General features: G+C 31.1%; 1 protein-coding gene across 2 annotated transcripts in view; it reads left to right on the top strand.

The window, feature by feature from the left end:
- LOC126737949 (uncharacterized) overlaps nt 1-23429 on the top strand; it is a 541322-nt gene that overhangs the window by 278122 nt on the left and 239771 nt on the right. For both annotated transcript variants that reach the window (XM_050443074.1, XM_050443084.1), the window contains exons 5-6: nt 19664-19930; nt 19986-20412. In XM_050443074.1, the coding sequence (XP_050299031.1) occupies nt 19664-19930; nt 19986-20412 (694 nt within the window). The remainder of the gene's footprint in view (nt 1-19663; nt 19931-19985; nt 20413-23429) is intronic.

Genomic DNA, 23429 nt, shown 5'->3' on the forward strand with positions numbered 1-23429 from the left:
TGTTATTCAAAAAAAAGCAGTTAGATACCTGTGTTCTGCTAAGTTAAGAGATTCTTGCAAACCCCTCTTCATTTCTGAAAAAAATCCTAACTCTTTTTTCACTCTTTATCTTAGAAACAGCTGCTCTTATTCACAAAATTCCCAAACTACCCTCTGACACTGGCCATTTGACTCGTCGTGTAAATGATGTTCCCCTACCTATTCCTACGTCTTCCCTTACCAAAAACTCATTAATTTACATAAGTAAAAAAATTTACAATCATGTTCCTCTGTGTGTTGGACATATATCGGATGTTAAGAAATTTAAAAGAGAATTAAAGTCGCTTTTATTGGCTAAGGCATATTATAACCTGGATGACTTTTTTAATGATAGGTTTTAACCTTGGACATTTCTTCTCTAGTTTTGTCAACAAGTTTACCTTTATTTAGTAATTGATTGTTTTATTTAGTTATCTTTAATTTAAGTATGTTCAAAAAGTTTTGTCTTCTTGTGTTTAATTTTGTTCATTGTTTTGTCAATTTTTGAAATTGTATTTGTGTTTTGTTTTTTTAGCTTGTAGGATGCTTGTACACAAGATTATTCTTACGTAATATAGCACATTTTCTTTCTTTCTTTCTTTCTTTTAAAGAACACTTCTGGATGATTGGACTCTTTATAAAAGAAACGGTCGGGGTTAGCTAAGTTATAGCTGATTCATTGCATTTTTAACCAACTCACAACCTCTCAATTCACGGTTTTTTTACGGTTTGCTATATTTTTTTCTAGAGGGACGGTTGTTATAAAGTCTTGAGTCTGCATTTCAACTACTGTAAAAGGATTATGCTTTTTGGCCGTTTTAATCACTTTTATCCAATCACTAGAAACATAAATTTCATTAAATCTCTTTTTATTTTTCTCCACCACCCCAAAGTCATGGTCACAAGCCAAGTAAGAATGACCCGATACTAAAAATGTGTAATCAATTTGCTGAACTGAATTTTATCTTCACTGGTTTTATTAGCAGGTATGCATCTGCTTCTTCTGTCCTTGCTTAGTGTGTTGCCTTGCTCTTTTTGACGAAGAGCACATGTTAATCGTCCATCCGAAACTCTTAATTTTTTTTGAAAAACTCTTTACAAACTGGAATGTCAACACCCCTGTCATTGGGCAGGTAATAGATTCTGGTGTCACTATTAACTGTGTAAGTAGATTTACGAACTAGCTTTATTTGACCGCATAGGTATGCAGTCTGTAAATCGAAAGTGGAAAGCTCATAAAAACTTTTAAATAATTTTTCGCGTTGTTTAAGGTCGATAAGCTTATGACATTCTTTAATACATGGACAGTCTGAACCATCAAATATTTTAGCAGGAACCACAGTACCTTTTACATTTGTATATTTGCAACTACTATTTCGTAACTTTTTTTTATATTCCTTTTCCACAAACTTTTATCTGCATATTTTCTCCTAGGGTCTGTTGTGTCTAGAATAAAAAAATAGTTAAAAATAAGTATTATTATAGTGATGCGATTCATCTAAGTGATTAATTATTGAGAAAAACACAAATCTAAATTATCATCTGTTGATCCTTCAGAATCCGACGGAGAATAGTTCCAGATTCCATAGGATCCAGAATTGGCAAAGAGATCCTCTGAAGTCTCAAAACTTTCACTTTTTTGTCATTTTTGTCTAGGTCTCAGGACGCTGCTTGTGGCTAAAACATAATGAGTATTCATAACAAGTATATATACCGATTTTCCTGACTAACAATATTTTTAACTCAATGATTAATTTTTTTGTATCCTAGTATTATAAGGGATTAAAAACTTATCTGATGTTGATGGTAAATCCATTTTTGCAATAAAAATAACCAAATATCTCAAAAACCACACAAATGTAAACACATCGCAAGAAACAAACAACACCTACACTTTAAGGTTAAAAGATAAGCACAACAGTATTGCACAACAAATTTTTACGTCGGCTGTTATTCACTAACGTTGGGTCACTATTGCATTATCTTCTATTTCATTAATAGAGTATGCAAAAGCAGTATTGTCGTGCCATCTAGGGCCAGTTTAAAAAAATTTAGATGGGCCACTAACGCAGTTCATAGATTAGCAGAAACAGAAGCGATCTGTAATATTAATAGAATATTAATTTTTTTTTGTTACTTAGGCCACTTTTGCACTAAACGCTTCATTTGTGGGCGGTACCGAAATTATATTTGCATTCTTGTTAACGTTTTGATTCAACATACCAAAATAGTTAAAATAGATTATTTGATGCATTTCTCTATCATTAATACTGTAAAAACAGAAACTCAATTGACATTTTTTCATAACTTTTGAGATATTCAGAAAAATATTGCTTTTTTTTTAAATGGGATACTACCTATATATTTTTATACAAAACGAGTTTTCTATTATTCATTTAAACAAAAAATAGTTATATGCACTTTTATTTTAAATCGAAAATTAATTAAATAATATCTTATTTAAACAAAATATACACACAAATGAAAATTTATATGTTTTTAACCTATGTGACTAACATTATTTTTAATATACCTAATATTTTCGAATGAATGCCTAACTGTGCATTTTAAAAACTATACAATTTCAAAGTTTATTATACTCTTTTATTTAACTGCAAGCTTCGAAAAATAGGAAATATAGAACAGCTGAATTATATTTAAATTTTAAAGAGAGCCTGCGAGTTTAAATCAACTTTTACATCGGCAGACGAAATGAAAATGTTTTTCATTTAAAATAAAGAGAATTTAAATATGGCGTATTTGCATTTATAGTACATTGATTTTTTAAGAAAATGTATAGTTCTTAGCTTTGGGTTTAATTTAAATTTAAAATATATTATAAATAGGAAGTCAAAGAATAAATCTCGAACTGTGTTATTTATTTTTTATTTAAAACGGCACATCGGATGGCTTTTTATGGAGTTTTTGGTACTGGTGTTCTTGTCCAAAAATTAATTTAAATTTCATAAAAATTAAAAATACTGTTTTAAATACAAATTATTCACTATGTTTAAATTTTTTGTGTTGAAACTAATAAAGCAAAGTTTAACAATTTTAATAGTACATCCTCCTTGTGCGTTTTACAATATCACTTAATAATGGACAATTACGTAAAATAATATATTAAGACCAACAAGCAAAAATTGAAGAAAACAAAATAAACACCTTAGAACATTAAATACCTAGAATAAGCCGAGGTTGTTCATCATCTCTTGGACAATGATGTCAAATCGACTTTTTAATTTTTCATACAATATGCACTATCGGACAAAAGTAGAGCAACACTTCCAGAAATATTTGCAAATATTAATTAAGTAAATATTAATTTATTAAGTAAAGGGGTAAAATAATGGTGTAAGGTGATTTTTATGTTTTTTTGAACATTTCTATGTAAGATTAATCATGCCGAGAGGAATTCCAATTTCAAAAGACTTGAAGCAAAGAGTTGTAAATGGATTCATGGAAGGTAACAAACAAGCCGATATTTCAAGACAGTTTGAGTTACCCCGGTACACTGTGTCCAAAATAATATCATCGTATAATGAAAGGGGACATTTAGAGAAGTTGCCAATATCGGGAAGGCCAAGGAAAACATCAGTAATGACTGGCGCATCAAAAGGATTTCCCAAAATGATCCTTGGAAATCCGCACCTCGAATTATTGCCAAAATTCCAGAAATTACGGTTGGTATACGAACAGTACAAAGAAGGTATAGAGCAGCAAGGTTGGCATTTGCACGCCGGCATTTAAACTGGACCGTCAATGACTGGAAAAAAGTTCTATTCAGTGATGAAACGCGCTACAAAATATTCAATTCTGATGGAATGAGGCGTGTGAGGCGACCAATCAATACAAGGTTTAATCCTAAATACGTAACACCTACAATTAGCATGGTAAAGGTAGTATATTTTTATGGGGTTGTTTTTCATGGAATGGGGTAGGCCCTATGCACTTTATTAAGGAAACGATGGACCGATTTGTTTATAGGGATATCATGCAAAATGTTATGCTTCCTTATGCAGAATGGGAAATGCCATTGCGTTTTATTTTTCAACAGGACAACGATCCAAAACATTCTTCACAAGTTGTTCAACAGTGGCCAGCACAATCCCCAGATCTTAAGCCCATTGAGAATCTCTGGGAAGAAGTAGAACGTCGTATTCGTACCCAAATGTTTTCAAATAAACAATTAATAAATAAAATTAGTGAAGTTTGGACAAGTCTTCCCGAAAATGTCATTTAGAAGTTGATTGCTTCAATGCCGCGCCGTTGTCAGCAAGTAATTGGATGTTCTATCAATTACTAATGTATTACTTTTAATTGTTTTTGTTGTTAAATGTGTTATAATATTTTTTGTTGAACTAAAGTAAAATAAAATACTGTTAAATACAATTTGTTGCTCTACTTTTGTCGGCCCCATTCTTATCAATTTTTATAATCATTAATATTTACCGTTCTTAAAATGATTAAAAGTATACTAAAATGTACTGAAATATTACTTTCAGTGTAAGGATAGTGTGACATTAAGATTAGCGAAAAATCACAACCCAATAATTTTTTTTATTCAAACATGAATAAAAATTGATCTTTGTTGCTCTACTTTTGTCCGATAGTGTATATTTTTCTTTATCGACTGATAATTTTTTTAATGTGCTTTAAAAGTTTCGTTTATTTGCTAACTAATAATATATACTTTGAGAGTAATCAACAAATTTTCCAAAATACAAATATTCTTAACAAAAAAAAATAAATATTGGCAACGTAGAATACCTCTGTTTCCAATGCAAGTATTCGATGTTGCCACCTTGTGTTTTTTTTCTAGATATTTTTGCATCTGTGAAGCTAGCGTCGACAGCGATAGACAGACGCATCCAAATCAAGGTGGAAAAATCAATTTCCTAAAACACTTCTTAATTTTATTGCTTCTTTTACCTTTATTAATTTTATTATCACAATATCTAAAGTAAACATCTCTTTAAAAAGTTCAATAATCAGTTAAAAATAATGTACTACATATCACCCATTTCACAATGGAAATAAAGCAATGTTCTTTAATATACTTATTTAATATTTAATTTTCCTAAACAATTATTATTTAATTATATACATAATATACGATAATTTATTCGATACCAGACATATAAATTAAATCTAATCTAAAAGTATTTCGTTAGCACTAAACTATCCCAACCCCAATATATTAGAAAAGGTTGTGAAGATTTTTGTTCTTTTTTTTTGTCATACATTTAAGAATGACCATTAGGTTTATAATATGCCCTAACATAGATTTAATAAAGGATGAATTATTAAGAAAAATTAAAAAGATTCTAAAAACTAATTAAGACAGTATTATCTAAAAATACAATAATAAAAATTAGACAATATATAAAAACAACTTATAGTATTATAAATATTTATTAAATAATATCGTTGGTCGACTCCAAACTTAAAACTATAATAATTAAAACAAACTTAATTCAAAGGCAAATGCTTACATAAAATAAAAATAAACTCTTAAAAAAAAAGTTATAAGAAAAATATTCATCCTGATCCATTCTGGTGTTCATTTCTGATGTTCAGCTCTCTTAGTTTCTATACCTCTTATAATATCATCCTCAGTAAATGCAAGAAGTGGTATGAAAAGAGCATGAAATAAAATTAAAAAATAAGTAGTGCAAACCTTATAAAATAATGACAAAACAAATGTTTAAATAAATATGTATTGCAGTGTAAAGCTAGCAGTATCAATAATATTAGCGTTATTAAAATTTGTTGCAGAGTGATCAAAGCAAATTCAATAGCGCCAAAATCTTAAAAAAACTTTCATATCTCACTTCATATTTTTTTTGTAATGGGGTCTGAAGAAAATTGAAAATATCTTTTATTACTATGGTTATCAGAACCATTTGAAATGTACATACTTTTACATGATAGATATTTACCGTGAGAATAATTTAGTTAAAAAATTAATATCCTAAAGGAGAACTTTTTGAAACAAACTAGATTTAATTTTACTAAAGACTAAAAAATTGACAGTACAAAAAGATAACAGTAATAAACTATATCTTCTCTACATTTTCTTACCGGAGGCCTGGAATTGCTGGAAATCAATTTCTTTTTAGAAAAAAAGTAATTATTTTAAAATATTTTGATATGTTTGTAATGCAAGTATTCATTTTTGCCACTTTTTGTTGTCTTTCTTGACATTTTTGCGAGGTTTTCTGATTCGATTAAGGGGAAAATTTGCCAGATTATAATGGTATACTTAATAACACATATCTATTAATTTTTTTTTTTAATTGAAGCAAAAAAGCTTAATTTTGGTATCCAATACTCAATAGATTTTTACAAATACTTTCAAAATACTTACAAATGTCTTTTATAATATTATAACCTATAAAGATGGCACATTTATTATTAATTAAAAGATGCACAGAAATCACCCAAGATAACCTTTTTAATACTAATACTATACGAAAGGTATACCATCCAAACGTAAGAACGAGATCAGTTACTAAATACGTTTGGCGATTTAAAGAAGCCAAATTATAAATATTAATTATTATCAGTCATGATATACTATAAATATAGTAAAAAATAGTTTTGTCTATTAAACGAATTTTACTTTTTCAGTTGCATTATAATGAATAATGTTTCAATTTATGCTGATTACAATTACAATAGTTTATTACATACTCTTCTTTTTCAATTAAGTAATTACTCGCACCTGCTGTTCCATAAAATCACATTTCTAATAGCAGCTCCAGTTTAAAGATAATTTGATATAGATTAAGTAAATGGAAAATTTATTAAAGTTGTTGCTATCTGTTCTTTACCAAATCAAAATAAAATTCTTATAATCGTATAAACTTCTTATCTACTATTGGCTTTTTATAGTTCGATAAAACGTAGTTTAATTTGAATTCCAAATCGCTACTTCTTCGTCTAACTCTATGATATTCTGGAGTTCTCTTACGTATCTCCTTGACATATTATAAATAAAACATGCAAATCCTTGTCTTCTTTAACAACGTGTTTTCTTTTATCTTTCTCGCTTTATATTAAAAGCAGGTATTATACGATATCTTTTCTTTTAAGTGTATCTTACTGCTCTTGAAATATGAAAACTTTGGTAATTTAAATGTAATATTAGGGAAATTAAAAAAAAAAAGAATATAGTCTAAGAAGAAGATTATCTAAGCTACTTATTTTTTAAAAATCTATATAAAATAATCACTAAGCAAAAAACAGAGCAGCTTAAAATTTAGGATTTAGTTGTGCTTAATGAAAAAATTTAATAAAAAACGTTTTTCTCTAACAAAATCGCAATTTTCCTAAGATCTGCTCTTGCATTTATTAAAAATCACTCAAAAAAGAACCCTTAGAGCTCTTAGCAGTAGAGGGGCCCTTTGAATTTCTTGGCTTTCAAGAGATTTCTTGGCTCCCCGAAGAAATATTGACATAAAATATGCATGAAAGGAGGTCAAGTTTTTTTTCCATCCGTTAGCAATATTTGAGTTTACTTTTGACGACTTTTTTATTGCATTTATTTACGTTCTAAAGGAAAATGCCAATAAGTGATGATGTTGCTTAATCGAGGAGTGTATTGTTTTTTAAATGTTTTTAATTTTAGTTGCAAACTCTAAAATATGTATCCTATCTACATTGAACTAAATCTAGTTAATGTTTTACCTGTTATAGTTACTTTAAATAAAACATTAAAACTGTTCCATTAAAGGAAGCTCACGTGCTTATCGTGTTACGAAACTAGAAACTCAGGACCTTGCATGACCGAAAATAGTGAAAATAGGCGAATTTCAGGAAGTTCTTTCAGGCCACTGGCGAAACGAAAAAGAAGTTTTATCGCGTCCGATCCTTTTGTAAAATATGGCTAAAATATATGTTAATTTTACGAAAATTATTTTTTCCTCTTGAGCTGCAGATAATTATTGCCATAAAAACGGAGTGATCTATTACTGAAGTGATGGATGAGCCTTATTTAAAAATAAAAGATAAAGCCTTAGCTAAGCCAAAAATAAAAAGCCATTGAAAAGCGCAAATCTATAAGATGCTCCATGCGATTGTAATATAAAAATTTTATTGAAAATTGAAGTTCTTTTAAAGTAATTTTTTACACGTTTTCTGAATTTAAACTAATTTCTTTTATGGTTCAGAATTTTTAACTGATTCTTAGGTTATTTTTTTTTCGATATTAAGGTATTTTTGTGTCAGGCTTTTAAAGATATTTTGAACTTTGTTGTCAACTTTTAAAAGTCGTCCAGGTATTTGAAATACTTTTTTTCAAACATTTTGTGGCGTTAACTTTACAGTGTTACTATTTTGCCAAGAGTTTGCAGACGGTAGCTCAGAATTATTGTAGGCTTGGGATTGTTCGAAGGTTCACTTAAGACTAGCTATTAAAGAATCTAAACTTGATTATAACTATTAAATAAGAGGGCGCCACTTAGTTTTTTTTATAAATGAAAGAAAACTAAGAAAAAGACTTGGTATATAGGTTTTAATTAACAATTAAATGACCCTGGATAAGGTAGATTTAAAGAGGCAAAAGGAATCTAAACAAAACAACCAAATTATATTTACATCAAAGATATGTACACACCTCATGTTCTAATCTGATAAATGTTAATAATTTGCTATGAATTAAAATATGAATAATGTTGATATGATTAAAATAAGTTTGACAAAAGTAACATTTAAATTATGATTTTACTACAAGGTAGATTTCAGCACTTGAAAAATAAATTGCAATTATTAAAGTTTTTAGTATATTATTGTATTACGCAGGGGAAAGTTCATGAAGCTCTTTACCTAAGGCATATCAGCCTTAACCGTATTATATCTACTTAACTATCAAAAAGGGTACTGAAAAATACTGAACAAAAAATAATTAATATTATATATAAGAAATTAAGGTATTAAATTATGACATTGATTAAATATTTATAACGTTAAATTGAAATAAAAGGTATATTAATAAAAATTTAAATAAGTGAGACAAATCTATGGGTAGTAATATTTAAATAAATGGAATAAACTGGCCTGTATATTCCTCCAAGAAATGAACGGCTAGCCTTCAAAACCGAGGCTGTGAATGTATGCCATTTGTAGCACAGCTATCCGGACCGGGAATCTCTAATACTAGCTCTAACTCTGGCTCCAGCTCCACCGCTTTCAGCAATTTCCCGGGGAAATCAAAAGCCTGCAGCCATCAACAATTAAAGAAAAATAAAGATGAAAATGGAAAGGTAAAACCCTAAAACAACGGTTGCCATTGTATTCACTGTCGAAAAAAAATGAATGACGTTAAAAATGTGACATACTCACCTTGCTAAGTTTCATTATCTATAGATCAAAATCTTGGGAATCCTGCACCAGAATTATGAAATAAACAGTTCCCTAAAGGAACAAGATTAAGGGCCATAAATTATAAACCATATTGGCCAGTTTCTACTTTACAAACTTCGGAAATAAAAAACTGGCCTTTGACCAGTGGCGGCTTTTGGGGTAGAGCCACAGTGCCATGGCTCTACCTAATAAACGTTGAAAATAAAAAAAATAATTTATTTTTTAAATTTTAAATTTTTTTTAAAATTTAATATCAGCCAATCAGAGAAGTGACGGACCGTCAACAGATAGCATGGATAATTAAACCAGGAGAGTGATACGTTACAGTAGTAATGTGTCATTGACAGTGTGAATTTAAAGAAATATGAATAAAAGAAGTTGACTGAAATTATTAATGTAATTATTGCAATTAATGAAATATCAATGGAGTATTAGTGAACATAAGGAATAGAAAAATAAAACGCTACAATTTTACGCATTTACAGCAAATTTTCGTATTTCTTCAGACAATGTTATTTTACATTTTCCAGATTTTTAGATAATTATCTAGATTTTCCAGGCATTTGTCATAATGTTTGGTCTTCCAGGTACTGGAAATATATTTTCGATAAATTTTCCATTTTATTCTAGGCATTTTAGTTTTCTTCTAATAAAAAGTATTTTTTTTTGGCACCTCTTCAGTTTTTATCGTAAAAAATTTTATAAAAATATTTATTTGTTTTTTAACTTAAATATTTTTTCTTTAGAAAATTATACTAGCTTAACACAATAATTGAAGACGTATGGGTGAGCATTATTATCTGGAATATTATATCTCGAATTACAAAGGGCTTCAGTAATCAAACATCATTAATATTGTTATACAACGTAATTGTTAAACCAACCGTAGCATATGAGGCAGTAGTTTGGAATCCGATGTATCCCAAATATATTGACCAAATTGAAAAGGTGCTACGCATGTTTGTAAATATACTAAATTTCCGTTTTAGTAGACATAGACATTTTGTCAACTACTGTGATAACTTAAAGTTTTATGGTCTTAAGTTCTTAAACCACTCGTCAAAACAATTCGGGTTTAGTTTTAATTTATAAGATCATTACCAATCTAATGGACTCCAACTGTCTGGAAAACTAAAATATTAACATGAATCCCTAAATTTTGCGTAATAAATCAACCTTTACGATCTCGGGGTATTCTTCAAACTATTTGTCTAACTCTCCGTTATTCATATGCGCCCGTAGTTTTAATAATTTTCAATAACGTAATTTCAATGACATGTTTTTCATCAGTCCAGCGTCATTTAAGCGCCACTTAACCCAATACTAAATACGAATCAGCGTCCTATGGAATACTTTTTAACGTGAATAAATGCTAAAAAATGCCACTTTCTTATTGCACTGGTTTATCGCCCTTCCAAAACATCTGTAACCGAATCAATTGCGCAATTCCACTCCATTTTATTAGAGGTGACTCCGGTTTTTGATCATGTTGTGGTAACGTGAATGTTAATCTCCTAAACTTTGGTAATACTATTATAGCGATTGTTTAGTATAGCGATTGTTTTAATTTCTATAGTTTAAATGAAGTAATTAATGAGCCAACAAAAATTACTAAAACAACAACCACTTTACTAGATCCAGTACTGGTTAGCGATTCATGTTTCGTTACTGGTCATAGTGTTATAAATGCAGATATCATTTCAGATCATATCCTTACTTATTGTCAACTTAGGGTGGCTTTTGGGTCAGTACAAAGACTACAGTTATATGTTTTAAATAATTTAACACAAATATTTTTTATACAGATGCAAAACAACATATATCAGATTCAGGACATTAATGATAAAATTAGCTTTTTAACTGAAAACTTAATCAATATTTTTAATTTTCATGCGCCTGTTCGAACTGTAAGACACAGCAAACCGGGAGCTCCTTGACTTATGGATGCCTTGACACTTATTTTAAAGAGCATATTATTGCTTTTAATAAATTTAAACGAAACAAAATCAGAACTAATTGGCATAGCTATAAAGAGCTTCGGAACTTTGCCCTAGCTTCCGTAAAGCGAAAAAAAGCTGCTTATTTGAAATACGTCTCTAATCAGAATACAATAACTATATGGAAACGTTTAAAGATAGCTGGAGTCATGACAGGGTCAAAGCCGTAATTGTCTGTAGAGCTGCTAGACCCTGACAAGGTAAGTGACTATTTTTTATCAATATTTAAACAAAATGGAGCTGATCCGGGTCTCATAGATTTTTTTGAGTCAAATAGAAGTGATTCCACTGCTTTTTACTTATTGTTACCTACTCAAGCAGAGATAGGCAAAGGCATTGACGAGTTAAAGTCAAATGCGCCGGGTATTGATGACATGACACTTTTTATGTTAAAGGTTAGCATCCCTATTCTATTGGATCATTATACCCATATAATTAATGTATGCCTTGAAGAGGGATGTTTTCCCTCACCTTGGAAGACTGCAGTAACTTTACCATCTCGAATTAGCGATTTAAGACCTGTGAGTCTCTTGCCTGTTTTAAGTAGACTTCTTGAGAAAGAGGTGTACAGACAAATGTTTTCTTTTGTTGATAGTGTCGGTTTGCTGCCTTCCACTTAGTTAGGTTTTCGTCTCGGTTTTAGTACGACAAGCACTTTAATCAATTTAAATGATTCAATCATTTCAGCCATGGATAAAAAGCTGGCTACTATACTAGTCTATTTAAAAGCAGTTGATTGTGTTGATCATAATTTTATGTGTGCTAAACTAAACTACTTTGGATTTTCGGATAGAGTGGTTCGCTTTTCTAAATCGTATTTATGTGTGTTGAGACGTCTTTTATTTCTATTTTTATTACAACTTTGATATGAATAAAACAACCAGATACTGTCAAATATAGTTTTATGCCCACGACACCTATGTGTTCTATACCTTTAATCTTGAATATTATAATGATGCAGAAAATGAAGTGACTTATTATTCAACATGTCAGTATAGTAGAAAGCATGGACTGACTTTAAATACTGATAAAACCAAGGTCTTGTTCTTTACATCAAGTCCCTACTTAGAGGTTCTCACGGGATACATTCATCTTGAGATGGAGGGTCAGCAGCTTGTCTACTCGAACACAGCTAAAAATTTGGGAATTGTATATGACACAAGGCTTAGGTCTGAGGATCGTATTTCAACACTGAACAAAAGGGCATATGTAAGTTTAAAGTTTTTATATGCAAACAAACATATTTTGAACTTTAAAGTGCGTAAAAATTATGAAAAACATATGTTTTATCAAAATTGTCTTACCGTTTAACTCTCTTTGTTCCATGTCTTACTCGGGTTGAAAAGATGAGGCTTCAAAGGAAGCAAAATAACTGTTGTCAATTTATTTATGGCTCAAGAAATTTGACCACATTTCATCAAAGATACAACAGCTAAATTAGCTGAATGCTGAGAATTTGTTTAAGTATCTTCTTTTAATGTTTATTTATAAAATTTTAGATACAAATTTGCCTTTAGATTTAGGATCTAAATTAATATTTAGGGATGAGACCCATCAGCGCTCTTTGAGAGTTAGAAACAAGTAAATTATGCCACAACATACTACTATATTGTTTTAGAGAAGTTTTTCGTTCATAGCTGTGTTATTATATAATAATTTTTATAATTATTTTCGTATTTCTAATTCATATCTCAATTTTCCGAAAAAATTTAAAGAATGTGTTGTTGTTCTATCAAAATGTATAGTTAGTTGTTAGTTTTTTTTCGGTTGAGCTAAGATTACAGTTTTATATTCCACATTATGAAATTCATTGCTCAACTTGATTGTAGCAATAATTATACTTATAGGAGGACGTATTAGTATTTATTTATTTTTTATTAAGGACATTTAATAAATGCGCAAATTATTTAAGAGTTAATTTAAGAATAGCGGTTTAGTGACTAAACAAGCTAGAATTTGCCCTTTAAGATTTAATAATGTAATAGTGTTATTATTCTTAATAAAGATATTATTTATTTATTTATTTATTTATTTATATATTTACTTAAGGGATTCTACCTAATTTTGATTTATTAAAAATTAATTAATAGGAATTGTATTATATTGTCCTTATCTTCTTTCGTTTTTTAAAATTTTTTATGATTGTAAAGATAATAACAAATAAGTAAGTTAGTTAGGTTTATTTCTTGGTATGTTTTTTAGTTTAGTGCAAGTACTAGTATAACAATTTTCAAAGTACTTATTTGTATTTTTAAAGTCACTAAGATATTTTGTACTTTCCTGTAATTGGGTTGCTTAGTCTATCTGTACTTAACACGTTGACTGCCAAGCACGAGATAACTCACGGTTGGCAATCTATAGCCAGTCGCCAGCCACGAGTTATCTCGGTTTTGACTAACTGTCTTACGGCGCCCAGTACGAGTAAACTCGTGGCGTTTGCGTTGAATTTTGTGGTACTGGGCGCTCTCAAGAGACCAGTAAAACACATTGTGGCGTCATTTTTAAATTATTTTTTCATCTTGTTTAGTACAGAGGAAGCAAAATGCACATGTGACACAAAAAAAAATTAAAAATGTTTTTAGTTCTAACAAAAAGCGGAAAAACATAAACTGTGCCTTAAAAATACGCAAAAAACTTAATTGCATAAAAAAATTGTCTAAAAAATCTTGTTTAGTTATTTTTACTTTAGGTGGTAGACCTTGAAGCAATTTTCCACACATAAGGCTGGTTTTTCTTCACAGACAGGACAGAAATAACGTGTTTCTCGTTCGAAGTTTATTCGAAGTACATACACGCCAAGCTCTTGTAGGTCGTTGTTTTTTTTCGGTTGGTGGTATACCTTCCAAATAGTGAAAATGCCGCTGCTGTACGCTGCTGGACTTTGCATGGAGGCATTTTATCACCGAGAAGGGTAGACACAAACATCTCTCTAAATTTTAAAGATTTTATTCTGCTTCCGGTCGATTTACGAAACAGCAAGTAAGCGTTATGTATATATATTTCGAGAATATGCAATGCAATCTTTTTCGGCCATCTAATTTTTTTCTTAGTGCGCTATAGTAACTTAGCATTTGATCGAACTAGTCGATACCTGACATTCCTGCATTGTAGTCCTTTATTATATTAGGTTTCACAGAAACTTTTCCGTTCCTGTTGCGCACTTCATTGTACTTTGTGCATATTTGAAATCGTCAATACCTCTCGCTTGTCCTTCCACTTGAAAACAACTACTGATTTGCGTCTTTGCCATATACATTCGCCTTTTTTTAGCTTTTTTGAAACAACATACTTTGGATTTCCCTTTCGATTACCGCGTAAGGTGCCACAAATATATGTTTTTTTCGCTGTCATGTTATTAGTTAAGCCTACTGAATTATAAAAATTATCAGTATAGAGTACATAACCCTTGTCTAAATAATTTTCCATTAAGTGAAGTTAAGTGATTTCCCGCAATATACTTTTATTTTTAGAACCATGCCAGCAGATTCGCATAGTTCATATAATTTTACCTCGTACTTATGCTTCTTATTACTTATGATTCTTTTATACAGTGCGAACGTAAAGGTTGGAATAAATTCATTTAAAATTCAGGGGTATGTTCAAAAAAAAAACGCTCGGACATGTCAATTTTTGTTTTTAACTGCGGGTTTTCTTACCATAATTTTATGTATACAGGGTGGCCCAAAAATAAGTTACGGTCATCAACGTAATTTTTTTAAATGTAAACACCTATTTTTTATTTTAGATTTAGGTTCTACATCAAATTCTAAGTACATTTCATGTACCATATCCTATACCTAAACTCGACCGTTGACGATTGAACGCAATAAAAGGCTATTTTTGGAAGAGTTATTTATATCAAGCAAGAATACATAAAAATATTTTAATTAATTTATTAAGTATTGAAAATGGCTGCCACGAACCTCTTGGCAATATCCCAGTCGATGCTGAAATTCTTGTAAAATGTTATCGATAACAGAAGGTTCTATCAATCTTATTTCTTCCGTTATTCTAATTTTTAAGTCTTCAATGTTGTTTGGCCGATTAACATAAACTTTGAACTCTAAATACCTCTCACCATTCAAGTATCCTTCAAAGAAAAAGGGCCCTATAACCCTGTTTTCAATCACCCCCGCCCAAACATTTACTTTTTGAGGGACTTGGCTGTGGCACTCCATCATCCAGTGCGGATTTTCAGTAGCCCAATATCGGCAGTTTTGCCGGTTTACACTACCATGAAGACAAAACGTTGCCTCATCAGAAAATACAATTTTTTTTGAAAATTGTAGATTAGCATGGCACAAGTCCATAAGTCTCTCACAAAATTCTAAACGCCTATCTGGGTCATCTTCATTTAGTTCATGAACCAATTGAACTTTGTAAGGGTGCCATTTATTTATACCTAAATACTTAACGACGGATGTCTGGGATATCTGATTTTCTAACGCAATATTGCGAGTCGTTTTATGGCAATCTTCTTCAACTGCCAGCAAAACATTTAGTTGCTTCTCTTCTGATATGGTCAAGTATATCAGAAGCCTTCACACCTTTCGTATAATTATCCCTGACATGACCCAAATCCCGATATTTCTGTTCTATTTTACTGACAGTACTTTGAGATATACGTGGCCTATCAGGATACTTGGCATGATAAATTTCACAGACTTCCATCTGAGTGCGCATCCTATTTCCATAACCAATCATCATCAAAATCTCTATTCGCTCTCGCTCACTAAGACGTACAATTTTTTGAAATTTTAATTTTATCTTTTAATAAACTTAACACAAGCAAAACTTTGCTTAGGCATCTAAATCAAACTAAATTCACTCAAAATTATTTGATGTCAACAAATTGTGACAAGTTAACAATCAAAAACACCAACCACAAATGTAAATAACCAAACAATAACTGATAGGTTGCTTGATATAAATAACTCTTCCAAAAACAGCCTTTTATTGTGTTCAATCGTCAACGGTCGAGTTTAGGTATAGGACATGGTACATGAAATGTACTTAGAATTTGATGTAGAACCTAAATCTAAAATAAAAAATAGGTGTTTACATTTAAAAAAATTACGTTGATGGCCGTAACTTATTTTTGGGCCACCCTATACATAAAATTATAGTAAGAAAACCCGCAGTTAAAAATAAAAATCGACATGTCCGAGCGTTTTTTTTTTGAACATACCCCTGAATTTTAAATGAATTTATTCCAACCTTTACGTTCGCACTGTATATTATCTAAAAATAAGCCTGCCACGCCATAAGACCATTGATTCATCAATGCATAATATTTTGTCTGGAACATAGTGATCCTGCATTATTTTGTTGAAATGATCAAGGACTGGTCTAATCTTAAATAAACGATCTTCAGTCACTCCCGAATTGTCAGCGAAATGCAAAAAACGCAACAGTAACTGGAACCGATTTCTTCTCATAACCTGGCGCGAAAAGGGCATCTTGTACATGATATGTTGAGACCAATAATGCTCAATAGATGGGAAACATATGGTTCCATGTAAACCATATGCAAAAGGAGACTGAAAAATATTTGCAGTTCATTTGGGGTGGTTTAGACCCATCTGGTCAATCTGGAGGACCTTGTCAAAGGATGTTTTACGATCTCCTGGGTCGCATACAAATTTATTTGTTGTACCAAATATATTTTATCGTTACTGGTTCTTGAGACATAAATTCAACATCATTTGCCAAAAAATCAAAATGTGGTGGCTCCTCCTCAATGTCAACCCACTCTACGTCTAAGTCTGGCACTTCTGGTAGCTCGTCTTCACTCAGGATCTAAATGCGATTCTTCGGGTGGCTGGATTTGATCCTGATCACTTTCACTTAAAGTCTGTTCACTAGACATTTCATATTCCGGGTCCTCATCTAAATTATCCTTTAGAAAACCGTCCCACTCATTCTCATCCATTGCGGCAAAATTCTCAAGCTCACGTATTCAAAGGGCGTTTTCGCGACATTTTTATGCTCAAGTAGCTCAAATAACAATAAATATATGTCGAAAACAACTAAAAACCGTTAGCAATAACCAATAGTCCACACGTTTACAAGCCTAGCCGCATGCTAATATATTGTATTAGGTTCAGATTTTCTATCGTCAACAGTAAGCATAATTAATTATGAGAAATTTGAAATTAGTTTTAATTCAGAAGCGAATATTAGAGTTACCGTGCCCTTAGAATCAGAAACAGATGACTATATTATCATTCCACCTCGATGTGAAGTAATAAGGTATTGTTCTGTTAGTATGAATGAGGAATGTGTGATACTGACTGAAGAAGTATGTGAGGGTGTAATGGTAGCCAGTAGTATTGCTGCCCCAAAAGATAAAAAAGTTCCCACAAAAATTTTAAATATAAATGAGAGAGAGGTTAAGTTAAAAAATTTTCGACCAAAAACGGAGAGTCTTTTTAGCTACGACGTATGTGAGTTTCAGAAAAATAGTATAAGTGTGAGTCGAATAGATAAAGTTTTGGATTTGATAAATACTGAAGAACTTAATAAGGAGGAAAAGTTATCAATTGAAAAAATTTGTGCAAAATATGCTGATGTGTTTTATTTGGATGGAGAGCCACTGAGTGTGTTCAAATACGTTTAGCCAAAAAATTCGAGTAAAAGATGGGGCAAGTCCAGTTTATGTGAAACCATATAGAATACCGCATGCGCAAAACAAAGTTATGAACGAACAAATTGAGCAAATGTTGCAAAATGACATTATAGAAGAAACTCGCTCAGAATGGTCTTCACCAATATTAATAGTACCCAAAAAAGCAGACAACAACGGTGTCAAAAAATTAAGAGTTGTATTAGATTTCAGGTTGTCGCATAGGCAAATTAGTGATGATGAAAAGTTTCCTTTACCTAATATTACCGAAATTCTGGACTCTTTATCAGGCGCTATTTATTTTAGCCATTTAAATTTAGCCCAAGGATATTATCAAGTAGAACTTGATCCTGAAACCAGGCCGTACACAGCATTTACAACAGATAAAGGACAATTCCAAATGAAAAGATTGCCTATGGGTTTAAAAATCAGTCCTAGTGCTTCTTCAAGGTTAATGACTGTAGCAATGGCAGGTTTAAATTACGATGCTTGTTTTGTTTATTTAGATGATTTGATAATCTTCGGACATTCCTTACAAAATCACAATATAAGTTTAATAAAGGCTTTGCATAGGTTGCAAAATGTCAATTTAAAATTAAATCCAAGTAAATGCGAATTTTTAAAGAAGCAGATACTTTATTTAGGCCACATTATAGCTGCAGAAGGTATTTCACCTGACCCAGGAAAAATTGAGGCTTTAAATAGGTATCCGATTCCGAAAAATGCTGACGAAGTAAAACGTTTTGTCGCATTCGCAAATTATTACAGAAAATTTATTAAAAATTTTGCACACATTGCTCAACCTTTAAATAATCTTAGTAAAAAAAAATTATTTTTGAATGGACGGAGGACTGCAATAAATCATTTAAATTATTACGGCATGCATTGAAAAATCCGCCAGTGCTGCAGTATCCAAATTTTTCAGAGAATAATCAGTTTATGATCATTAACAGTTGAAATGATGGTCCCGTAGCATTTGCGTCGAGATCTCTTAATAAAGCAGACAGGAATTACTGTACTATAGAAAAGGAACTTTTAGCTATTGTCTGGGATGTTAAGCATTTAAGACCGTATTTGTTTGGCATCAAGTTTAAAATTTTAACGGGTGAAAAAATGAAATTTCCAAAGAATCTAGACAGTTAAATAAAATTAAAAACTTCTCAGTCTAATATATCACAAAAGATTGTAATAAAATAGCGTTCTTTCTTTATAGTTCGGTGTACTATAAGTGATAAAAACATAATTTTCAAAAATGAATGTCACGGTAAAATTTTAAAAAAATTAACGAGATGTTAAAAACACGTAAGACTCAAGCTGAGAAAAATTGATAAATCAATCCTATTTTTGACTTTTATTCCAAATTTATAGGAATCAAATTTTCTCCGTAAATAGTTTTCAAATTAATTGATTTTTTTTCTAAATATTGAGAAAGCATATTTCCTGCAAACAGTATTTGTTAATCAGAATTTTTACCCTTATCTCTAAATGCTAAACTATTTCCTCTTCTTTATTTAAATAGTTACTACACTATATAAACCTTTGTCGTAAACACGTCTTCTCCTGACCTCACCCTAACATGTCCCTTATTACCGTCCACACATGCACATCGTAAAGACAAACTGCATTAGTCTAAATAACGAAAATGTCTTTTTCGCAGGCAAACTAGAAGAATTACCAGAATCGGACCGGAACATTTACTTTCCAGAGACGAGCAGATCGCAACCCTTCATGCATGTCCACGGAAATCCGACGTTTTCCGTTTCCTATCGTCTGGTAGACTATTGCTATAACATTACGTTTGTGAACAAAGAGGGTTCGGTTGAGTTGAAGCCGGATGGACAATTGCTATGTACATTCAGGATATATATGCCACATGGGAACAGAATTGCACTTAAACTAAGAATCGGAGATAGTTTAGCAAAAGGTATTAAAGAAAATATTTGGAAATTAAATAGTTGAATTAAAATATTTCCTTACAGATCACATTGATACACCTCTTACCCTTCAGGACCTAAAAAACGGAAACATCCCCTGCCATGGCCTACTAACCCAACTATACGACGCAGACTCGCATTGGTCGCACTGCACCAAACAAGGGGATGAAGAACGACAAATCGACATCGTATCGAAGGACAACAAGATTGTCCTGAAGGTTACGCGCGGGGCAGAAACGTCGGGCGGTAACCTCCGATTAAGAATTTCTTATAAAGCGGATCCGGATCCGAGCGTGGTGGGTTTGTGCGACTTTGGATGGGTTGCAATGCGACAATTTTGTATTACCGTGGTGGACAATATGAAAATGCAATGGGCGAAGGCAGAGGGCGAGTGTGTAATACGTGGAGGACATTTGGTTAGTGTTAGAAGCGAGAGAGATCAGAAGATTGTAGATAGTTTGCTTGTCAATAGGTAAGTAAATATGTATATTGCAAAGCAGTTGATCTACCAACAAAAATTGATTAAGTAATGCTTTTATTCTTTGTACTTTTTAACTTTGTTGGACCACTTGTTATGCTCAAATTTCTTTTATTAGTTTTTTTACATCCTTTTTATCCTCTATCTATTGAGAAAATGGATATATTACATTTTTAGTAGTTTGATAAGTTGTTCGTGTATACTATATTTATATTTCCTAAAATTTCGAATTTGCAAAACACTCTTAATAATAATAAATATACTTATTACTGTAATCATCACTTAACAAACGAGTCTTTTTTTTATTCATTCTTCAAACAGACTGATAAACCGAATTTTCGACATAGTTTATGTTTTATTGTATACAAGCCTGGCTAACTTAGGTCTTCGGGGTAAAACTACATAATCCCTTTCGGCTACCAGTGTATGTAGGGAACCGCAATAAAAATTTGAAAATTTCCGTTCACTCTTCAACTGACGTTTATCATTTTTGTTGCATGTTAATCGATAAGTATTTTACCACTCAAAAAAGAAATTGATCTTATAAGCAAACTTGACCAAGCATTAGAACCTTAGTAAGTTGCTTTATTAGCAACTAAGTATTAATTATTACCAATTACACCGTAGAATATCAGTGAATTTTGTAAGAAAATGCAAAGAATAATAATTCTAGCCTTACACTCCTTTCCAATGTAAATGTCATCTGTGATTTCTGAGCTCGATTTTTAAAACGAATTTCAGTTATTTCGTGTATGAATGCTAGTTTCTTTCAGCGTTAATATGCTAAATTTTTATGCCTTTAAATCCCTTATATGCTATAGTAATAAATAAATAAGTAAATAAATAAATATGCCTTTATATTACGGAAAAAAAAATTACAATAACAATTATAAATGCGGCGAGAGCCTATGGCTACTCTATCTAACCGCACACTTAAAAGTAGTACTTCAAAATAATATAGTAACTATAATTAGGCTTATAAAACAAAACGATCCTACACAGACATAATCATATCATACATTTAATCAAGTAATATAGTTAACCAAAAAGTAAAAAAAAGAAAAAAAACATGATTTTCGTAAAATACTAAACTATAAACAACTATTAAAATGGAGTTTGGCAGCTTTTTTGAAGGAAGCAAGTGAGTGCTTACACTTCAGATCATGAGGCAATGCATTATAGATTTTAACACCGGTATAGCTAAATGAGGCTTGAAATTTGGTAGTTCTATGCTTTGGGATACAAACATTTTTTAGAATGACGCATATCACAACCATGAATGCTACTGCAGCTTACCAGCTTCTCATACAAGTACCTGGGGACTCTACTGGGGACTTTATAAATGAGACTAGCCATATAAACTTTGAATCGTTCTTGCAGCCTTAGCCATTGAGATTCGATAAATAATGGTGTTACATGGTCATATTTTTGCTTACAATAACTAAATTTAAGGCAAACATTTTGTAATTTTTCAAGCTATATTTACTTCTTTGAGCAAGGGCTGGCCAGAATAAAACGGTTTCATAACTGATTACTGAGAGGACTAATGATTGAGTTAACTTTAACTTAATGTAATGCTTCTATTAACAATAATACACTCTGGAATTTAGCCAGTTTTATCAGGAACCATGACAGAATTCATTCTTAGAATACTGTGATTGCACTAGTCTGTTCGGAGCATACATTCTCGAGCTTCAGCGAGTAGAATAATTGTTCATTGAACGTTTTTATCAAGATTCATTTTGAAGGTGGCGAACATTGCTACAATAGTAATAACTAAATCTTCGAACTTGCAATGTCTTTATTTTTACGTTTAACACGACGTTTCGGTTGGTGTGCCTCTCCAACCGTTATCAAGTGTAAACTGATCAGTTTGTAAGTTCGACGATTAAGTTATTACTAAGATTGATTTTGTCTGCCTTTGATTTTCATTTAATTAAAAAGCCAAGGTACCATTTATATGATACCAATCTGGTATTTCTATGTGGTACCTGTGGAATTGTAAAAATTATTTTATTGTATAAAACTAAATTATTTTTAATAAAAATTAAAAATAAAATTATGAGACAATAGTTTTATATATACAGAGCGATGAGGATGTTGAATTTTCAACTGGCCATAGAAATTCCTTTTAGAAAACACGAATCCGTTAAAACAATAAATTAATTATATTGTTTCTCCTTTCTGAAATCGGCAAACTTCCTATCCTTTGAGCTATTAAGTTTCTAGTTAAGATGTTATATGTACTTGTATCTCCTCTATCCATCAATCTTCGTTAACGAATGTGACGTTGCACATCCTAGTTACTAAAGGCATTTTGGCCACCGCAACAGATTACCAAATTATTTCGATATTGTGAACAAACATAAATACGATGGTTGCTTCAAAACTCTTTTATGTTTAAAAAACTAATTTAAATCTAAAAAATAAATATAATCTATAAAATATCGAGTTGTTAAAAGCTATTTTTGAACCTCACTCCTATGTAATTTGTTAAAACTTCTTGAAATTTTATTTTTATATAAATTTGCTTTCTGCAGGTAAGGATAATAATTCTATTGCAAGTCTCTACGATTATCGAATCTCCTTATAGGTTAAATTTAGATTTGGTGTTAATTTCTCAATTTCCGTTTAATTTTCCTGAATCTCTCCAAGCTTAATTTTTGGCTCGAGAAACAAAAGACCATATTACAGAAAACATAAAACAGAAATACTTCTAAATACATACTATAAATCTTCCGACAATAAAATAAAAATTGCACGCTGTCGCAATATAGGTACCCAAAATAAGGAGGCCCAGTACAGGGATCACCGTAACTATAAGAGATAGAAAGTTAATTAAATAGGATTAATTTTGCGGCTTTGGGTGCCCAATAATATGCCGCCTTGAAATCTAAAAAAATCCAAGTAGTCTCCGAGATATCCGAAAAAAAAACGACTTTTCCAAAAAAAAAAATGATATTTTCTGCTGAGTTTAATACAAAAGATTTTTAAAAATAAATGACACTTTT

The sequence above is a fragment of the Anthonomus grandis genome, chromosome 1, assembly GCF_022605725.1.
Source record: "Anthonomus grandis grandis chromosome 1, icAntGran1.3, whole genome shotgun sequence".
In the NCBI taxonomy this organism is placed as follows: Eukaryota; Metazoa; Arthropoda; class Insecta; order Coleoptera; family Curculionidae; genus Anthonomus; species Anthonomus grandis.